General features: G+C 35.6%; 1 protein-coding gene across 1 annotated transcript; it reads right to left on the bottom strand.

Moving 5' to 3' along the window:
• Nucleotides 1-667: 667 nt before the first annotated feature.
• On the bottom strand, nucleotides 668-7,329 carry LOC101968787 (uncharacterized). Its single transcript, XM_078023540.1, has one exon. The coding sequence runs from the start codon at nucleotides 7,075-7,077 to the stop codon at nucleotides 3,403-3,405; it is 3,675 nt and encodes a 1,224-aa protein (XP_077879666.1). The 5' UTR covers nucleotides 7,078-7,329; the 3' UTR covers nucleotides 668-3,402.
• Between the last annotated feature and the right edge of the window lie 14,843 nt (nucleotides 7,330-22,172).

Raw genomic sequence — 22,172 nt, 5'->3', positions numbered from 1 at the left:
AGCATGAACAAGACCCTGTGATCATTTTACAGTATCATGACAATAATTTAAAATTTTGACTGTTAAGCATATTGTGTGTATTTGTGTGTCTAGGATCCTGGGAATTTAACCACGGGACAACCTGCCACTGAATTTCATCCCTATACTTTTTTTTTTTTTTTTTTTAGTTTTAAGGTAGTGTCCCTGTTCGACACCCTGGCTGGCTAGCCTTGCACATGAGATGCTCCTGTTTCAGACTCCTGAGTTATTGAGATTAAAGGTATCTGCTGTTATGCCTCAAACTGCCCTTTTAGTCATTTTAAGTTTTAACCACAATGAATATAATAAATGGCAGTAAGCACATTTACGTCATTGCATAACCACCATCCAGAAGTTTTTAATCACCCCAAATGGAAACCTAGCAAGATATAAACACTAACTCCTAATCTCTCTCTTCCCCCAGTTTTTTATAACCACCATTCTATTTTTTTCTATGCATAAAATTGCCTATTCCATATACCTCATTTAATTTAAAAGGATAACTTTTGGCTTTTGCCTGTCTTCTATTGTTTAGAAAAATGTACTCAGGAATCAACCACGTTAGCCAGAATGTTAGCCTCAAATCCCAGTATAAGGAGGCAAAAAACAGTGACAACAGCTGAAAGTGCTGCTTTGCTTATGTGCTAAAGGTGCCGAAGCAGGTCTACCTTTACCTCATCATTTCTCAATATAGTTGGAGTGTATCAGAAAGACTTTATGACAGTAGGTCCTGATACTCTCCTCCTAAAGTGCACAAGGCAAAAAGTAATTCTGACATATCTGTCCATTTATTTCATTATGGAGTGGGCTCTGATTATTCCAGGTTCCCAAACGTAAGTGATGCCTTGTTGCCTCCTTATTGTTAAGTGAAGAGGAAAATATTCTTGCCTTGTAGGAAGAATGAGTACTTCCAGTGATTCCATATTATCCCTAGTGAATGAGACCTACCACTCATGTCATGCTAGTCTTGGGGATCTCATTGTATTGTCAGAGAACCCAGATTCTATCCTGGCAGTCATGAGCTTACCTGACTGTTCTGGTTACCAAACTCAGCAGGTCTACTTCTTGCTGTGAATTAAATTGGAGTAGTTGCCACTAGGCTAAGGGTATAGCTCAGTAATGGTTAACTGGTCTAGCATGTGGATATCCTGAATATCAATCATCTAACAAAACTAAAATAATATAAACCCCCAAATCCCCAAACACAGACAAAAAACCAGAAAAGTAGTTTGCGCATAAAGTTTATCTGCACTAAAATAAGGTCACAATTGAAAATCTCTTTCAAAAAAATGAGTCGATAATTTGGGGCCAGCATGTAAAATTTATTATGGTGTCGTGAATTTTCAGGAAGGAGATGTCATTACACTTAGACAGTAGAACACATTAGTTAAGCATCAGTTTAAAAAAGTGTTTTATCATACATTAAATTATATGAAAATATGGATTAATTTTCTCCATGGGTGAAGATAACAGCATTGCCCTTGTTAAAAGAATGGTGACTCCAGTTGTTCCTCTTTGTCCTCAGTCATGGAAACCTGTCCCCTCAGATCAAGGTGGTCTTTAGGGGAGGTGGTTACCTTGACTAATAAGGTTCACTCTAGTAAGTCTCAAAATTACCAGATTGCTTTGGTTGCATATAAACAATTAAAATGTATAAAGATCTAACTAATGCAAAAAATGTCACTCAAAGACTAAACTTTGATTAAAATATTTAAAATAATTAATGGAGATGTTACAGCATGAATCAAGCAACAGTATTACTGTTATAGAGAATTTTTAATAACGTGGAATAGTGTAATATCTGTGATATAATGACATGATTAAATACATGACAGTGTTAACCTATTAACAACCATTGACTATATTTATTCACAAACTGCATACAAAATGTGAATAATTGTAAAAATGCACTGTAAGCTGGATGTGGTGGCCCATGCATATAATCCCAGTGATTCTGAAGGAAGGAATTCTAAGTTCAAAGTCAGCCTCAGTAACTTAGCAAGCTCCTAAGCAACTTATGGAGATAATAAATAAAATAAAATAAAATAAAATGCCTGGGTATGTGGTTCAGTACTTAAGTTCCCTTGAGTTCAATTTATAGTACAAAAAACAAAAATTAAAGAATTAAAATTTAGGCTCAAATCTCAAACAAACAAACAAACAGAATACCCCCCAGAATTATTATATAATCAACTATGTGAGAATTGTGGGGGTTTTTTTTCCTGGTTTTCAAAGTGGGAACACTAAGTAATATTTCATTTATAAAAATTTTATATCCTTATAGATGACGTATATGCACTATGCTGTATTTTTGAGAATTTCATTATTTCTATCACTTCAGCTAATGATGTTTAATAAATTTTTAGCAAACTTAAAGCCAATTGCCCATTTTGATTATTAAAATAACTTCTTTGTTTTCAATCCTCATATGCATCAAGATACAAGGTAAAGATGAAAAATTTATTATGCTTTTAAAAAATACTTCTTGTTAATTATTTGTAAATACTTTGATGCTATCTAAGGAATATATTTTAGAAAAATGCTGTGCCACCTTCACTACAGGTATTAGGTTTTAGATGCTTAAGAAAATTGAAGATTTGAATAAAGGCTTGGAAACAGTATTTTAATTTACAAAATATGAATTTCCAGTCTTTAGTAATGTTTGAGATTAGCTATGAGATTTGCAATCATTTTTCACTTATACTTTTTTTCACAAGTATGTATTCTCAGTTGCTTAGTAAATTGTGATTGTTGGGAGATGGTCACATTTTTTTTACATTTGAATAATTTCTCTCTGCTATGATTCTTATGGTGTGGAATACGGGTTGAACCATTCCTAAAATAATTGGTACAATACACTAATTAGTAGAGTTTCTCTTCATATCAAGAACCTCTAATATTTGATTAAAAGCTGTGCCATGTTGTTCTCATATGTAGGGCTTCCCTCCAGCACAAATACTGTGGTGATCAAATAAAAGCTTTGTTGCATTCTTTACATTTGCAGGGTTTCTCTCCATTATGATACTCTGGTGGAAATAATGTGTGATCTTTGATAAAAAGGCTCTGCCATAGTCTTCACATTGTAGAGCTTTTCTCCAATATGAATTCTGGTAGCAAATAAGGTGTGATCTTCATCAAAAAGCTTTGCCATATTCTTTATATTTTTATGGCTTGTCTATAGCATGAATTATCTGATGGCAAATAAGGTGTGATCTTCAATAAAAGGCTTTTCCACATTCTCCACGTCTAGGCCTTTTCTCCAGCAAGATTCTCTGGTGATTAAAAAGGTGTGATCTGTGATAAAACTGTTTCTTACATTTTCACATTTGTAGGGCTCCTGCTTAGTATGGATACTCTGGTGTAGAGTATGTGATACTCTTTCATTTAAAGCTTTTCAACATTCTTCAATTTGCAGGACTTTCCTCCTTTATGTACTCTTTGGTGGCTAGTAACATGTGATCTTCGATGAAAAGCTTTGCCACATTCCTCACATTTGTATGGCTTCACTCCAGTATGAATTCTCTGGTGGTAAACAAGGTGTGATCTTTGATAAAAAGCTTTGCCACATTCCTCACATTTGTAGGGTTTCTTTCCAGTATGAATTCTCTGGTGACTACAAAGGTTTGATTTTTGATAAAAAGCTTTGCCACATTCTTCACATTTATAAGGCTTCTCTCCAGTATGAATTTTCTGGTGGCTAACAAGGTGAGCTCTTTGAATGAAAGCTTTGTCACATTCTTCACATTTGTATGGTTTATTTCCAGTATGAATACTCTGATGTTGAGTAAGTGATTTTCTTTCAATAAAAGCTTTGTCACATTCTCCACACTTGTAAGGCTTCTCTCCAGTATGAATTCTCTGGTGGCAAATAAGGTATGATTTTCGATAAAAAGCTTTGCAACATTGTTCACATTTGTAGGGCTTTTCTCCTGTATGAATTATTTGGTGGCTAATAAGGTGTGATCGTCGATAAAAAGCTTTGCCACATTGTTCACATTTGTAGGGCTTCTCTCCAGTATGAATCCTCTGGTGGCTAACAAGGTGTGATCTTTGAAAGAAAGCTTTGTCACATTCTTTGCATTTGTAGGGCTTCTCTCCAGGATGCATAGTCTGGTGTTGAGTGAGTGATGTTCTCTCATTAAAAGTTCTGCACCCTTCTTCACATTTGTAGGGCTTCTTTCCAGTATGAATTCTCTGGTGGCTAATAAGGTGTGATCTTCGATAAAAAGCTTTGCCACATTGTTCACATTTGTAGGGCTTCTCTCCAGTATGAATTACCTGGTGACCAACAAGGTGTGATCTTTGATAAAAAGCTTTGTCACATTGTTCACATTTGTAGGGCTTATTTCCAGTATGAGTTCTCTGGTGATAAACAAGGTGTGATCTTCGATAAAAAGCTTTTCCACATTCTTCACATTTGTAGGGCTTCTCTCCAGTATGGATTCTCTGGTGGCAAATAAGGTGTGATTGTCGATAAAAAGCTTTGCCACATTCTTCACATTTGTAGGACTTCTCTCCTCTATGAATACTCTGATGTTGAGTAAGTGATTTTGTTTCAATAAAAGCTTCATCACACTTTTCACATTTGTAGGGATTCTCTCCACTATGAATTCTATGATGGCATCTAAAGTGTGATTTTTGAGTAAAAGCTTTGCCACATTCTTCACATTTGTAGGGCTTCTCTCCAGTGTGAATTCTCTGGTGGTTAACAAGGTGTGATCTTTGATAAAAAGCTTTGGCACATTCTTCACATTTGTATGGCTTTTCTCCTGTATGAATTCTCTGGTGTCTAATAAGGTGTGATTGTCGATAAAAAGATTTGCCACATTGTTCACATTTGTATGGCTTCTCTCCAGTGTGGATATTCTGATGTTGAGTGAGTAATATTCTTTCATTAAAAGCTTTGCCACATTGTTCACATCTGTAGGGCTTCTCTCCAGTATGAGTTCTCTGGTGGCTAACAAGGTGTGACCGTCGATAAAAAGCTTTTTCACATTCTTCACATTTGTAGGGCTTCTCTCCAGTATGAATTCTCTGGTGGCTGACAAGGTGTGATCTTTGAAAAAAAGCTCTATCACATTCTAAACATTTGTAGGGCTTCTCTCCAGTGTGAATTCTCTGGTGGTTAACAAGGTGTGATCTTTGATAAAAAGCTTTGGCACATTCTTCACATTTGTATGGCTTTTCTCCTGTATGAATTCTCTGGTGTCTAATAAGGTGTGATTGTCGATAAAAAGATTTGCCACATTGTTCACATTTGTATGGCTTCTCTCCAGTGTGGATATTCTGATGTTGAGTGAGTAATATTCTTTCATTAAAAGCTTTGCCACATTGTTCACCTCTGTAGGGCTTCTCTCCAGTATGAGTTCTCTGGTGGCTAACAAGGTGTGACCGTCGATAAAAAGCTTTTTCACATTCTTCACATTTGTAGGGCTTCTCTCCAGTATGAATTCTCTGGTGGCTGACAAGGTGTAATCTTTGAAAAAAAGCTCTATCACATTCTAAACATTTGTAGGGCTTCTCTCCAGAATTCAGAGTCTGGTGTTTAGTAAGTGATGTTTTTTCATTAAACGTTCTGCACCATTCTTCACATTTGTAGGACTTCTTTCCAGTATGAATTTTCTGATGGTAAGTAAGATGTGACCTTCGATAAAAAGCTTTGTCACATTCTTCACATTTGTAAGGCTTCTCTCCAGTATGAATTCTCTGGTGGCTAATAAGGTGTGACCTTCGATAAAAAGCTCTGCCACATTCTTCACATCTGTAGGGCTTTTCTCCAGTATGACTTCTCTGGTGATCAACAAGGTGTGATTTTTGATAAAAATCTTTCTCACATTCTTTACATTTGTAGCGCATCTGTCCAGTATGAATTTTTTGGTGACGAGTAAGATTTTGGATTTTATTAAAGGTTTTGTTGCATTCTTTACATTTGTAGGACTTATTTTCACTATCACTCTTTTGATATTGAGAAGGGTTTGAAGAATTCTTTAAGGATTTGGATTTCTCAGATCCTTTACAACAGTAGTCTCGCTCTCCAGGATGAATTCTCTGGTGTTTAGTATCAAGTGAGCTTTGATAAACAACTTTGTCACATTCTTTACATTTGTAGAGTTTGTCACTGTTCTTCCAAGTCAGATGTTCAGAAAGGGTTGAGAAATGGCTAATGGCTTTGACACATTCTTTACATTTGCAGGCCTTCTCTTGAGTATGAATTGTCTGATGCATAACAGGGAGTGACATTTGATTAACAGTATTGTGAAACTCTTGAAATTTGCAGGGCTTATTGCTACAATAATATTGGTGTTGTTTAGAAAGGTTTGAACAATCAAGTGCTGTCGTACATTGTTTGAACATATTGGGATCTCTCTCAATATGAATTCTCTGGTATTGGGTAAGGTTTGCAATTTCATTAAGAGCTCTTTCACATAAGTTACACTTGCAGGACTTGTCTTGCCTATAAATATTTGTCTGGATAATAAGTTTGGGGCATTGAAATAAGACTTTCCAACATTTTTCATCTTTGGAAAGGTTCTTTGAAAACTGGGTGTATTTATTTTTTCTCAGATTGCAATCAATGCTATAGTTTTTATGAGTGTCTCTATACTCATATTTTTCATGAACAATATGAACACAGTGATAACTATTTAGGGCAGAGACCTGGCTAAAAGCACCATCTGTTTCATTATTGATGAAGCATAATTTCCACAAACCTGTATCTGGATTTTTATTAAGCAATAATGGATAACTGTGGACCTTTTCACAGTTGTTAAAATAGCACACTGGGGTACAAGGAGAAATTATTTGTTCATTGCAGAATATTGGGCATTTTGTAAAACTTTTAAAAACTTGTCCTTCAGTTTTAAATCTCTTGTCTCTGAAAATGTTTGACTGGACATTTAACTCAACACTACCTTTGATAATGATCAAATTAAAAATTGAAGCATACACTAGATGTCTTTTTAAATCTTCCATATTTTCATTATGAAAAATTATATGCTTCAAAAATTGCTGTGGATTCATTCTTAAAGACATACATAGCTCCTGAAAAATAACTGGCATAAGTTGAATTATTTCCTGAGATATTAAATGTTCTTGATGTCTGTTGACAGTGAAATTTTCATCATGAATATTTATGGCTAGTAGGTTTTTTCCCTTATATTGTAATTTCTGACTTTCATTCTCACATACAGTTTCCCATATTTTCCTTAGTTGTATATAGTCAAGGTCATGATTTTCATTCTTTTCCTTTACCACATGTTGAAATATATGTTTTATGCCCTCCTCTGGTGAAAATTCTTGAGTATGATGAGAAGTCATGGCTGAAAGATATAAAAATAACAATTATTTTTTTAAAGAGAGAGAGAAAATTTTTTAATATTTATTTTTTAGTTTTCGGCAGACACTACATGTTTATTTATATGTGATGCTGAGGATCAAACCCAGGGCTGTGCGCATGCCAGGCGAGCATGCTACCACTTGAGCCACATCCCCAGCCCCCAAAATAACATTTATTTTACCTACTTGACTGGAATGAATGTTTTGCAAACATCACACATAAAATTATAGAACTATCATTACATCAACAAAGTAACAGAGGAGTAAACCCAAAGCCATAATTACACCCAGAACATATAAACTAAATAAAAATGTATAGACACAATCACTTTCTGAGAACTGTTCAAACCATCTTAGAAATCAGAGAATCCAAGATTAGTAAAATACTAAGGAGAGGAATAATAGTATCAGGAAGGAAAATGTGTTACTTTTATTAATTATACCCCTTCCATGTCCATAATATGGCATTCAGAAATTATGAAAATAACCTACTAATTCCTTTTTCAGTCAATGGAATAAGGGAAATATGAAAAAGATGCAAACACCTGTGACTTACATGGAGGCAGTCTGAACACTGGTTTCTATCTACCATTACATTGAGACCTAGAGACAACTTGAAAATAATATTGAGAGGCAATAAATACCTGGCAGAGCCTATTTCTATATTACCTGGATGAAGCCAACACATGAAAATCAAGGAAAATAACTTTTTAAAAAAATGTGTTATCTGATTTGTTTCATTAAAAATTAAACTATGTATTTATCAAGCGTATCATGCTATTTTAAAGTGTGTGTGTATGTGTGTGTGTGTATAAATCTAGTGAATGAACATATGCATATTTTCATACAATTATCACTTTTGTGCTTAGACTATATTGCATGCATTCTATTACCATTAATCAAGAACACAATATACTGTACTTACCATGTAGTACAATAGAAGTCTTGACTTTCTATGTCCATTAAAATAAAAACTTGCTGACTTTGACCAAAAATATGCCAACTCTCCACAAAATACACTACCCGATGACCACAATTTCACTCTCACATTTCTGTCTTCCACACATGAATAAGATGCTCCTGTAACTGACTTTCTGTGTCTGCATTATTTCACTTAATGCAAAGTCCTGCATGTACATTCAATGCCAATTTAAATGACAAGATATTTCTTTTTTATGGTTAAGTATTAATTGGGTATAAAGACCATATTTTCATTCATTCAAACATTGTTGGGCATATAGACTGAGACAAAATCTTCACTATTGGGAAAAATGTTTGCACTGAACACAATAGTAGAGCTATTTCTTCAAAATGAGGATTTAACCTCCTGTGGATGCACATTAGGTATTTGTATTTCTGGATCACAGGGTTATGCTCCTTTTAAATTTTGATGTGTGGGGCTTGGAACTAAGCCCAAGGGTTCTGTACCAAAAAACTACAAGACGAGTTCTTTTAAAGTTGTTAATTTTGATACATGCTGTTGCTAAGTTGTGACTTTCTTCAAACATGAAAAATCTTCTTGCATATGTTCCCAGTTAGCTGGCATTACAAGCATGGAGCTCTGTGCTTGTCTATTTTTATTTATTTTAATATTTCCACACTGTTTCCAAAATGACTGTATAATCTATTGTTGGCTAGTTTTTAAATGGACAAATCAATTAAAAATAGTGCAGCAAACAAAGACAAACAAAAACATGGCTTAATTGAAGTAACAAGACATTAGGAATTGAACATTAGGAAAGTGAGTGATATAAATTACTAAATGAACCCTAAATAACCATTAGAAAGAGGTTTAGTGAGCCAAATTCAGACAAAAAAAATTGTTAACAGAAAGCATATAAATAAGTAAATTAAAAAAAAGTGCAAAGGAGTCAAGCACCATGTGCATACCTATAATTCCAGCAGCTTGGGAGGCTGAGGTAGGAGAATTGTGAGTTCAAAGCCAGTCTCAGCAAAAGTAACTAAGCTAAGCAACTCAGTGAGTACTTGTCTCTGAACAAAATATAAAATGGGGCTGGGGATGTGGCTCAGTGGTCAAGTGCCCCTGAGTCCAATCCCTAGTACTTGGAAAAAAAAAAAAGAAAAAAAGCGCTGAGGATGAAACATACTGGTAAAGCACCCCTAGGTTCCACCCCCAGAACAAATAAAAAGATGTGACAAATTATAAGAAAATAGAAATAAAAATCCAAGAAGCTCAGTTATGCACAGGAGTGAAAACCAGACATGCTCAAAGCACATTTTCATCAAAGTTTTAAAATTCACAGAAAGAGAATCTTGAGAACAGCAAGAGAAAAAGATGCGTCACCTAGAAAGGTATACTCAATAGTGAATTCCTTAGTAGAAATATTAAAATACGGTAGTTGTAAATATTATCAAAGGGGCAAAAGAATAAAATTAGCAACCAAGAATAGTATATCAAGAAATACTGCCTTTCAAAGGTGAAGAAAAACAAAGAATTTAAAGATATACAAATGCCCCAAATTCATTACCACTAGGCTTGTCCCCCCCCCAAAAAAATACTAAAGGGAATCCTTCATACTGAAAAATAAACCTGCACAATAAATTAACATATAAAATTTTAATGTTTTCTTCAAAAAGTCCCATAAAATAATTTCATTGTACTTTAATAATGGTACATAAAATCATTAATTTGCAATAGAATTTGAAAGAAAATAAGCATAAAAATCAACATCAAACTGTTAATGTGAAATAACAGGTATAAATCCAAGTAATTTTGAAAAGATAAAAAAAGACTGAATTTTAAAAGGAAGTGAAGTTAATTTTTACCACATTAAAATAGTGTAAACCAGTGATCTTTAAAAAATATCATGTAAATGAAAAAAATTAATATTCATAGAAGGCAAATGGAAGAGGAATCCAAGTATGTCACTATAAAATCAATGAACCATAAATTAAACCAATAAGTAGGAAAAACAATTACATAAGAAGTTAAAAAAAACCTTTCACAGTAGGAGTACTAAATTCATTACTTTTAGAAATTTATTTCATTAAAACTGCATTATTTGATTATCTGATACCAACAACCAAAGCAAAAAGCTTGACTAATAGAATTAAATCTAACAAAATACAACTATGTAATCTATAAGGGACTCTAAACCTAAGGCCACAAGTAGACTAAAAGCAAAGGATATAAGAGTGTTATAAAAAGAGACCAAAAAATAAATAAATAAAAGTGGGCTGGCAAAATAATAATATAGAAAACACAGTTTAAAACAAAAAGTTATGAGTTTTTTTTCTTTGAAAAGAGGTAATGTAGAATATTATACAAAGATAAAAGGAACTTTCCTGTGGATACTGCAATAACAGCAGATACACTTATAACTAAAATCATACTTCTCAAATATAAAAAGTTAAGATTCAGAGAATTATATAAAGAAATAGAAAGCAACACTGTAATATGAGGAGACACCAATTCCTACTTACTGTAAAGTAAAAGAAAATTAATGTTTTGTATTGCAGAAACAGATAAAACTATTTTAGAAATTTTATAGAATCTCTAAATTGTATCAATACTCCCGAAATATTCAAAACACAAAAATAAAATTGAAAGAAACCTGTTTCGTGACTTAAAACACATTAAAAGGTATAGAATTTAACTTTCAATGCTGATAACAATACAGATAAGTGTATACAATTTTCCTGACAATAATAAGCCCACACATATATTGCAAATTAAATATTTTGCCCACCAATGTTTGTTACAATATTATAAATCAGATCCATGATAATGAGGCAAACAAAACATCCTTGAAATGAGTGGATAACACAATTTGGAATATACAAACTAGAATATTTTTCAAGTCAAAATTAATAAATTTTGCAAAATCTACAATAAGGATAAATCTAAAGTACATTAAATAAGTAACAAAAAAGACAAACATGTTAGAATTCTAGAATTAAACTTAAAAATGGTCTAAACAGAAATGAAAATGATAATTGTTATAGGGGAGACAAAAATGAGCCCTTGTTTACATGGGAATTGATTTTTTGATTTTATAGGTAAAAACTTTATATAAAACAATTAGAATTAACAAGACTGGAAAGCATAATTGAAACGATAGAGACAGCATATTTTATTTTATGGTTTGATCACAATTAAAATTCCAAATAATAAATAAAAGAAACAAAATTGCAAAATTTTTGAAAGTTATTTTTAAAGGGCTACATAAATAAGAATAAACTTAACAATGTATGATGGATTTGCATGTAATGCTAGCTATTAGTAATTCTGAAGCAGGAGAATTGCAAATCCAAGTCTATCTTCAATAACAATGAGAATAATTTTTCAAATATAAATGGAATTGTAGCTTACTCTTAGAGCATCACTAGATTCAATCTATATTACATTTACATACAAAAAATTTCCATGAATATATACATAGGCAAGATGAGAAACCAATCTAAATAAAATATAAAAGTCATAACAGTTGTAATATTTGTACAAGTAAAAGCACATGTAATTTTATTGATATATATAGAAACAAGGATCATACATATATTAATTTCAACTTACATTATCCTATTTGTAAAGTAATGGAAACTATCATCGGATCATAAAATATAGGGAAAAATAAAGCATTATTAAATGATATGAGGAAACCTACTTTATAACATGAAATCTCTATAAAAGAACAGAAAAAAATGAATAAAAAGAAATTTAACCAACACAATTTAAATAACAGATATAGTATTTTAAAAACAATTTTATATAGTGACACCTGTAACTACTTTTATATTATTACACCTGTGATTACTGACCCCCAAAACAGCAGCATTGCAAATCTTGACATCATTATATGGCAGAACATTTTTACAAAAAAAAAAAAATCATAAGAATTCATAAGGAGCTCTGATAAGGGAATTGTATTAAATAAATATATAAATAATATGAGAAACTATTTTATGATATTAATATATTACAAAGGTTTGACCTCGATATCTCTATAAATGTGCTCAGATTTCTTACAGACCCAAAACAATGGAAAACTTGTCAGACCATGCTGACCCTCATAAGCAAAGGGGAGTGTTTTGGTTGTTAATTTGAATGTACTGGGTCACCACTGAAGGAAAAGGAGGAGGCTTTAAAGAATTTGAAAACACAATAACACAGGGGAGTGCCAGCTATTCTATGATAACAACAGAAACAAACCCAGACTTCTGAACATTTTTTGGGGGGGAGGGGCGGGGGGGTCAAGGCTGTATAACTTCTCAATAAGCATTTTTAAGTATGGCTTCCTCATTGACCTTTAGGTCTCTCAACTGTGTTTTCTGCATTGTGTAGGCCACAATATTTTACATTGCTAAATTACTCTAAGTGCCACTTATCAAAGTGAAGGATATATATCAAACCAAGAGAGGGAGAGATTAAAGACTAAACAAAATCATTAACATTTTCTTGTCTGTACCAATCATTTTTCATGAATGCATTCATGCAGAGAAGAAACTCCCAAAATACATTCTACAAAGGAAGGAAATTAAATATTGATAATTAATTAGAAATTCTGAAGGGAAGTTATGCTTACCCAGGAAGACCAGGTTTCTGTAGTTCTCTAACATCACATCTCTGTATAAATCACGCTGAGCAGGCTCAAGGCACTTCCATTCCTCCTCAGAGAAATCAATGGCCACATCCCTCAATGTCAACATATCCTGAAAAATAGGCAAATAAATAGCACATTGAGCAAACGATCCATCACAGGTTTTTTAATTTGAAGTTGAAATGAGAGTTAGTAAAAATGGCTTGCATGTAAGTAAGTGATTTTAGTTATTCAATAACATACTTTTAAACATAGTGATATTTTCTCTATTATCTAGCTGAGGAAAGAGAACAATAGGGCCAAAAGAGTGTATATACTTTACTTCTATGAAATATAATGTAAAATTAAAGCATCCATAAAAGAATATACATTTAATTGCATTTTGTATTTTGTGAAATAAATTGTATGATACTCAGATAAAGAAATTATGGTGATTAAGGGTAATTCTCAATTTTTAATTGTACAAAGATGAATCAGAGAATTACTAAAATACAGACTTTGATTCAGTAGTTGATGGGGCCTGGATTTCTGAATATGTAGGAAGCTCTCTCATGATTCCAATAACATTGGTACAAGAGAAAAATTTTAATTGCAATGAGGTAGACCACTAAGGAAACATTCATTGATAAATTTTAGTTCAAATATTTAATGGGATTTATGTATGTCATTAAAATAGCTAATGGCAGTAAGAGTCCATTTAGATAATTTCAAATGTATACATAAAACTTCAAGAGGCTTTCATATCTTAATTTGTAAAACCCAAACTAGTGTGATAGCAGAATATTATTCATCTTTCATGATGTTTTATGAAACACTTTCAGTAAATGGTAAAGCTTGATTTTTACCCAAGTTTTTTATGATATGGAATTCAGAAGAAACGAAAAAATAAGTCAAAGGAAAGTATGAATTTTAAAATAATTTGCTGAAGACTGCAGTTCTGAGAAGACAAAATGAAAAAAAATATTTTGTTTTCTATATGTTTACATAAAATGTTAATTTTTTACATATTAAAAAACAAATTTTTACTTATATGAAAATAATATATATCAATTCTTTGAGAATTTACAAATCATTTTCAGATTGTGGCTTTTAAAAAATTCCTTCTAATTAGTCATACATGACATTTAGCACAGATCGACACATGTTAGTCCAATCTGCTGGCGTCATGTCTAAGTTGGTAATGGATTCGACCATGCTCACAGTGAAGGGTGCTTGCGGCCCATAGGTTGTTACAACCTCCTTTAATTGCTTCACTGTTTTGAAATCTAAAGCACGGTGAATTCGTTGCCTCCTGCCTGCTCAAGTACAGGGCATGCTAATCTATGGGGTCCTGTCTCAGGATTCCGTCTATCAACTACGGGAGTTGAGGGCCGCTCAGCTGTAGATGGAGCTATTGGTTGAATTATGCCCTCTGGTGATAGAACGGAGTTAGTAGCAGCCTCCTGTTGTAATTCCCCGCCTGATGGTTGTTTTTCCTCTAAACTTTCTTTTTTCAAATTTTCCTCTGTCTGACTAGCTCGAGAGACCTTTTCTTTTGCTTGACCTAACATGTTTTCTACCATAGTCTGGACCTCTAACGATTTACTTAACAGTCTTTCAGTTTGTTTTTTACTAGTTTCTAATCTACTATAAAGGTAACGCAACCCAATAAGATAGCATAAAACAAAACTGAAACAGAATGAAACAAAAACGGAACAAAGAATAGTTGTATCAATTTTCTCTTTCTCAGGGCTGAACAACTTCAAACCTTGAGCCAACCATTTTTCCCAGTTTGCCTGAGAAAATTCTAGGGATAGGCAGCTTGAAACAAAAACAAAATAAATCAAAACAAGAACACATTGTTTTTTGAAATGGTCACCCATTCTGTCGCCTTCCCTCAGGGGCGAGCAATTTTACTCACCTTCAAGCTTCAGGTGTCCCCCGCACGGGCCACCAATTGCCGCAGTCTGGCTAGACACAAAATCACGAGCCACTCAAGAAGGAACAAACTTTATTATTTGAAACTGCCGCCAATGCCCCATACACCCCCCCCCCCCCCCCCCCGCAACAATCCCGATCGACCCAGACCCACTCTGCGTTCTCCCGGCCCCCAGAGGAAGTTCCTCCCCTGGAATTCCCTCCTACTGTACTTCCCCAACCAATGGGAACTCTCCAGGAGTCCCATAGCAGGCCGAGATGAACAGCAGGAGTCCAATATCCATATGAATGCAAATCTTAACATAATCATATCATCTCAATGGCTAGCTGGCGTCACCTTTCAACCAAAAATGCCATGCATCATATTACTTGGCTATGGCTCTTAGCACTCCAGCTCTATCCATTTACCTGCAAATGCCATAATTTCATTCTTTTTTAAGGCTGAGTAATATACCATTGTATCACCGAATTTTCTTTATCCATTCTTCTGTTGAAGAGCACCTGGCTTGGTTCCATTCCTTAAATATTCTGAAATTAGGTGCTATAAATATTGATGTACCTGCATCATTCTAGTATGATGATTTTAAGTCCTTTGTGTATAAACATAGGAGTGGGACAGCTGGGTCAAGTGGTGGTTCCATTCCGAGTTTTCTCAGTAGTCTCCAAAATGCTTTCCAAAATGGTTGTACCAATTTTCAGTCCCATCAGCACCTTTTCCCCACATCCTTGCCAACACTTACTGTTGCTACAAGCCTCTTAAATCTTTGGCATCTCTTAATCCAATCAACTTGACAATTCAAATTAACAATTATACCTACACCCTTGTCAACTTGATATCCAAACATGACATTTTACATCATACTTAATCTCCAAATAAACACAGTAACAAGGTCATAATTCCGTCTCATGTAACTATCTTTTGTACAACCTGAAATGCACTAGTTCTTTCATCAGAATAGAAGGAAAATAAAAATATTACTTTAAATACTGATGTTAAGTCAATCAATACTACATTACATAATGAATAACATAAGAGTAACAAACATTTCCTCTTAATGCATAAGTATGCACAAACATATACTAGGAAAGAAATCTCAATGGCAATTACAACGCTCATTTCTGAAACTGGTCATATGGCCATAGTTGGTATTTATGAGTATGTCTTCTATTACCCATTCTTCATTCCCTCTACCATCAGCAAGCTCCTCAGCAGGTCTTGGCTCTTTACCTGGAGGTATGACCTACACCTTCATTTCTGAAGGGTCTGAAACATTTGTAGTCTTGCCTGGTTATTATAGTTTCCCACTGACCTTAACAGGACAGGATAATACCAAGAGAAGTCCTAAGGGATCTCCTGCACTCCAGGAGTATGTTTCCTTACCTTCATTGTGGAGTAACTGGCAAACCTCCCTATGGTAATCTGGATCAATCACCTGCCCCAGCAATGTAACTTCTTTCTTAACCTATTGACTCAGAGGCATAAGGAGCCCAAAGTGGCCAGGGGGAAGCCTTAACTTTAACTTAATGAAATCATTGTTTTATCTACCACCAGAAGCATTTCTCCTTTGGAACTAAGAATTTTAGGCCAGCAGAGAATAAGATTGCAGGGACAGGAAGGAAAATTTTTCCTAGTGGGTTACTAGTGGTAATGGTGAGTAGTACCATTCCAGTCTTCATCACTTAATTCCTGGACCCATGAATTCTAGCAATAGGAGATATAGTACTGTACATTAAACACTGGTTTATAGTATAGACAGCCTTCTAGAGAACCTTTCCCCAGCCCTGCAATGGTATTACCACCTAGCTGGCATTGCAACTGCATCTTCAAAAGTCCATTCCATCATTCTAGCAAACCAGCTGCTTCAGGGTGGTGGGGAACTGGGTAAGAACAATGAATCCTATGAGCATGAGCCCATTGCCTCACTTCTTTAGATGTGAAGTGAGTTCCTTGGTCTGGAGCAACGCTGTGCAGAGTAACATGATGATGGATACAGCGTTCTGTAACTTGATGGATGGTGGTTTTGGATGAAGCACTACATGAAGGGAAGGCAATCCATACACAATATAAGTATCCATACACAGAATAAGTAAGGACAAACCATTACCCCTTCCATGATGGAAGTGGTCCAATATAATCAACCTGCCACAGGTTGCTGGCTGATCTCCTTGGGGTATTATGCCATACTGGGGGTTATGGTCAGTCTCTGCTGCTGGCAAATTGGGTACTAAGCAGGGGCTGTAGCCAGATTAGCTTTGGCGAGTGGAAGTCCATGCTACAGCCCATTCATAACCACCATCCCTGCCAACATGACTACTTTGTTCATGAGCCCATTGGGCAATGACAGGGGTGGCTAGAGAAAGAGGTTTACAGCTATCTATAGAATCACCTGAATAATAAATTTCTCCTCTGCTAAGGACACATTTTGGCGGGCATTTACTTGAGACAAAAATATCTTCATATCCTTTGCCTATTCAGATCTATCCACATATTTCTTCCCCAAATGTCTTTGCTGCCAATTTTTCAATTGTGTTCGTAGCAGTTCCCTGACCAGTCAGTCAAACCATTGGCTATGACCCACGATCAGTAAACAGTTGCACATCTGGCCATTCCAGACAAAATGCACGACCAACTGCATTGCCTGAAGTTCTGCCCATTGTGAAGATTTCCCTTCATCACTTTCCTTCAGGGTTGTTCCAGAAAGGAGCAGCAGTATTGCAGCTGTTTACTTCTGGGTGGTACCAGCATATTGTGCAGAACTGTCTGTAAACCAGGCCCTAGTCTTCTCTTCTCTATTAAATGATTATAAGGTACACACCATGAAGCCATAGGTTCATGCTGAGGGACAAAAGGTACTGCAGTAGATTCCTTGGGCATTTGGGCCACTTCTTCATGCAACCTACTTGTCACCTCAGGTCCTATCTACTCCTGATTACGCATGTACCACTTCCACTTGATGAAAAAAGTGCTGCCATGCACATTCAGATTTATGGTTTGGTGGGTCATTTAACACCAGTTCTTGATGGGCAGCTCAGGTTGCATAATAAACTGGTGGCCCATGGTCAACTGTTTAGTTTCCACTAAGGCCTGGTAGCAGGCGAAAAGCTGTTTTTAAAAGATAGAGTAATTGTCTGAAGATGATTGCAGGGCCTTACTCCAAAATCCCAATGGCCTTGTCTGTGATTCACTTATGGCTGCTTACCAAAGGCTCCAGACAGTGTCGCTATCTGCCACTGAAACCTCAAGAATCACTGGGTCTGACAGGTCATATTGCCCAAGTGGCAGAGCAGCCTGCACAGCAGCCTGGACCTGTTGCAGTCTTCTCCTGCTCTGGACCTCACTCAAAACAAGAACCTTTTCTAGCCACTTGATAGATGGAATGAAGTAACACACCCACATGAGGCATGTGCTGCCTCCACAATCCAAAGAGGCTCACCAGGCATTGTGCTTCTTTTTTATTTGTAGGAGGGGCCAGATGCAACAACTTATTCTCTACCTTAGAAGAGATAGTCGGCAGGCCCCACACCACTCCTGGAAACTTTACTGAAGTTGAAGGCCCTTGAATTTTAGTGGGATTTATTTCCCATCCTCTGATATGAAAATGCTCCACAAGCAAGTTCAGAGTGGTTGCTAGTTCTTGCTCAGTTTGTCCAATCAACATAATATCATTGATATAATGGACCAGTGCAAATACCTCATGGAAGAGGAAGCAATTAAGATCACTGTGACACAGTACTGGAAAGTTGACATAGTCCTGAGGAATGAAGTGAAGGTATATTGCTGGCCTTGCCAGCTGAAAGCAAATTGCGTCTGGTGGTCCCTATGTACAGGGATGGATAAAAAAGCATTTGCCAGACCAATAGCTGCATACCAGGTATCAGAAGATGTATTAATCTGCTAAAGCAAAGAAATCACATTTGGTACAGCAACTGCAATTTGAGTCACCATCTGATTAAGCTTATGATTATCAACTGTCATTCTCCAAGACCCATTCGTCTTCTGCATAGGCCAAATAGAAGAGATAGTTGGGGATATTGTGAGAATCACCACTCCTGTATCCAGTAAGTCCTTGATGGTGGCACTAGTCTCTGCAATCCCTCCAGGGTTGTGATATTGCTTTTGATTCACTATTTCCCCAGGTATAGATACTGCAAAAGCTTCCATTTAGCCTTTCCCACCATAATAGCCCTCACCCCACAGGTGAGAGAACTAATGTGGGAGTTTTGCCAAGTGCTCAGTATATGTATCCCAATTACGCATTCCGGAACTAGGGAGGTAACCACAGAATGAGTTTGAGGGCTCACTGGACCCACTGAGTCAGACCCTAGCCAAAGCTCCATTGATCACCTGACCTCCATAAGTGCTACTTTTACTAGATGGTCACAATGATGTTTTGGGTCTTCTGGAATCAATGTCAGTTCAGAGCCTGTGTCTGTGTCAAAATGGTTGAATCATTGCCTTTTCTCCAATCCATGGTCACTCAGGTAAAAGGCCTTAGGTCTCTTTGGGGAAGGATGGGAGAAAGATTAATGGTAAAGATTTGTGGTGCTGTACCAGGATCCTTTCTCAAGTGAACTTGGTCTCCCTTTCATTCAGGGGGTTCCAGATGTGTAAACTGACTGAAATCTGGGAAGTGGTTGAGGAGCTGTGATTCTCTGCTGCTATAATCTAGGGCAGGATTTTGTACATTTGTCCTGAAATTTTTCTGACTATATAAATTAAGTAAGAATTTGGTGAGTTTCCCATTTATTTGGCTTCTAGAAACATCATGGTTAATTAGCCAATGACAGAGATCTACAAGAATCAGAATATTTTGTCCAATTCTTCTCCTTTGCTATCCATTATGGTAACTATGGCCACCCTGTCTTTGGTGATTGAGGGCTTCCACTTGGCCCCTTCTTCCCCAAAGTCCAATTATTTCTGTCACATTTAGGTCTCCCAGTTTGATTGACTGCAGATCCTTAGTATGGTCTGAGGAGAAAGGATGCTGGTAATATATATATATATATATATATATACACACACACACATACATATTTTTAATACTTTTGGTGAAGGGCACATCTTCTAGACTGGAGATTATATATATATATATATATATATATATATATATATATATATATATATATATATGACTGGTTTTATTTTATTTATTTATTTTTAATACTTTTGGTGAAGGGCACATCTTCTAGATTCTCCCAGTATGGAGAAGAAGGTCATATATGACAGATTCACTCCAGCATTCCAATTTCTCTGAGCCTCTGAATTCCTTCATCAACAGTAAACAAAAGAATGCCAGGCATTTCCAGTTCATTCATAGTAGGCTATCTTTGAATCCATACTTCAGCCAACCAAACAAACTGTTAGTAACTTTTTTTTTTTATACTGCAAGCTATTATATTAAATCTAGAATCTCTGCTTAATGGGCCAATATCAATAAATTCAGCCTGATCTAATTTTATGTTCCTTCCACCATTATTCCACATCCTTAAAATCCATTCCCACAAATTATCCCCAGGACATGCTTGTATGATTTAGAAAACTCAAGAAATTCCTTCAGAGTGTAGCATATCTCCTCATAGGTCACAATCTAAACCTAAAGCCTGCTTAAGATTTGTATTGAGTTAGAGTCCTGGAGACAAAAGTGGGTGGTAATGGTGGATCCTGAGAGTATCAACATTTTTATGCTGAGCAAGTGAATGATGTAAATTTGTTACTGTTATAGGTAAAACAGGAATAGTTTCCTTCAGGGGAGGTAGAGAAGAAAATGCCACAGAGAATTATGGATGCCTCAGTCATAGCTAAGGGTAGGACTCAACAACTTCTGACTTGAATCAAATGTATGAAAGATGATATGTCATGAGCTTTGTAATGTTTTGAACAACCAATAAAAAAAACTTCTGACAAAATAAACTCATCAGAATAAAGGAGTTCAACGCCTCTAGACCTTTTAGCCTCATTCCATACATTCATATCCCAATTTATAGGATCCCATTTTTTTCCAAGCAGCACCCTCACATTTATAGCAGACAACTTTCAAAGGTGAGAGTTAAACTTGGATCTTAAGTCAGCCAATTGCAGAATGAGGGTTTGTGTTTGATTTTCATCCCTATCACTACAAGAGAGAAGATTGTTCTTCACAGAAGACTTAGCAGCTTTCACATGATTTATGTACATCTGCAGCTGAGAAACTACATTTCTAACGTCATCATTCTATGTTACTTTGTTCAGCGAAGCCAGAAGCAACCAACAAACACCATCATATTTCTCAGTTTTCCACAACTGTTCAAAGGCATCTTTAATAGTTACTAAACTCCTTGTTTTTACAAGGAGTTGGGACTTGGGAGCATCAAATGCATTTAATTTATGAATCTCTTTAAACAGATCATACCATGGATTATCAGTGATCTCCATAGTACCAGTAGAACTGACTTGACAACTTTAGCCCTAACCAATTTAGAGAGCAAACCCCAGAAACCACAAAACTAAGAAAATTTATCCTTAAAATTCAGTTTCTCTAGAATCACTCCCAATACCAATTTCTCTATTAGTCACGGTTCACTAGAGGAAGAGAATCAACAGGAGGTATGATTATAAGAAGGGGATTTATTAGACTGGCTTAAATGACCAGAAGCTAGTTAGTCCACAATGGCTGTCTGCAGGCTGGGGAGCTGATGGAAGCAGTAGCTGAACAGTCCAGAAGAGGCTGAAGCCTCAGAACAATAGGAATTAATGTTGCTACTACCCCAGTCCAAGGTTACTCTAGTCTGAGATTGAAGTCTTCTGGAAACTCTGTGGAGAATCAGTGGCAGAGTCCAGTTTGGAAGACTGAAGGAGCAAAAGTCTAATATCCTCAGGCAATTGCAGCAGCCATCAAAAACCTGTTCCAAAAGATGTGGTTCTATTCCAAGTTTTCTAAAAAAATCTGCATACTACTTTCCAAATTGGTTGTGCCAATTTTCAGTCCCACAAGCAATGTATGAGTGTACCTTTCTCCCCATATCCTCACAAACATTTATTATTGCATTTATACTCTTGATAATTTCCATTATGACTGGAGTGAGATGAAATGTGAGTTTTAATTTGTATTACGCTAGTTGCTAGAGATGTGGAACATTTCCCCATGTATTTGTTGACCATTCATATTTCTTTGTCAGTGAAATACCTGTTCAGTTCCTTTGCCCATTTATTGATTGGATTATCTGGGTGTGTGTGTGTGTGTGTGTGTGTGTGTGTGTGTGTGTGTGTGTGTGTTTTGGTATTGTTTTCAGTTCTTTGTATATTGTGGAGTTTCATGCTTTACCTGAGGAGTACCTACGATGATTTTCTCCCACTCTGTAGGCTTT

The sequence above is a fragment of the Ictidomys tridecemlineatus genome, chromosome 10, assembly GCF_052094955.1.
Source record: "Ictidomys tridecemlineatus isolate mIctTri1 chromosome 10, mIctTri1.hap1, whole genome shotgun sequence".
Classification (NCBI taxonomy): domain Eukaryota; kingdom Metazoa; phylum Chordata; class Mammalia; order Rodentia; family Sciuridae; genus Ictidomys; species Ictidomys tridecemlineatus.
This window is presented reverse-complemented; position numbering and strand designations above follow the sequence as displayed.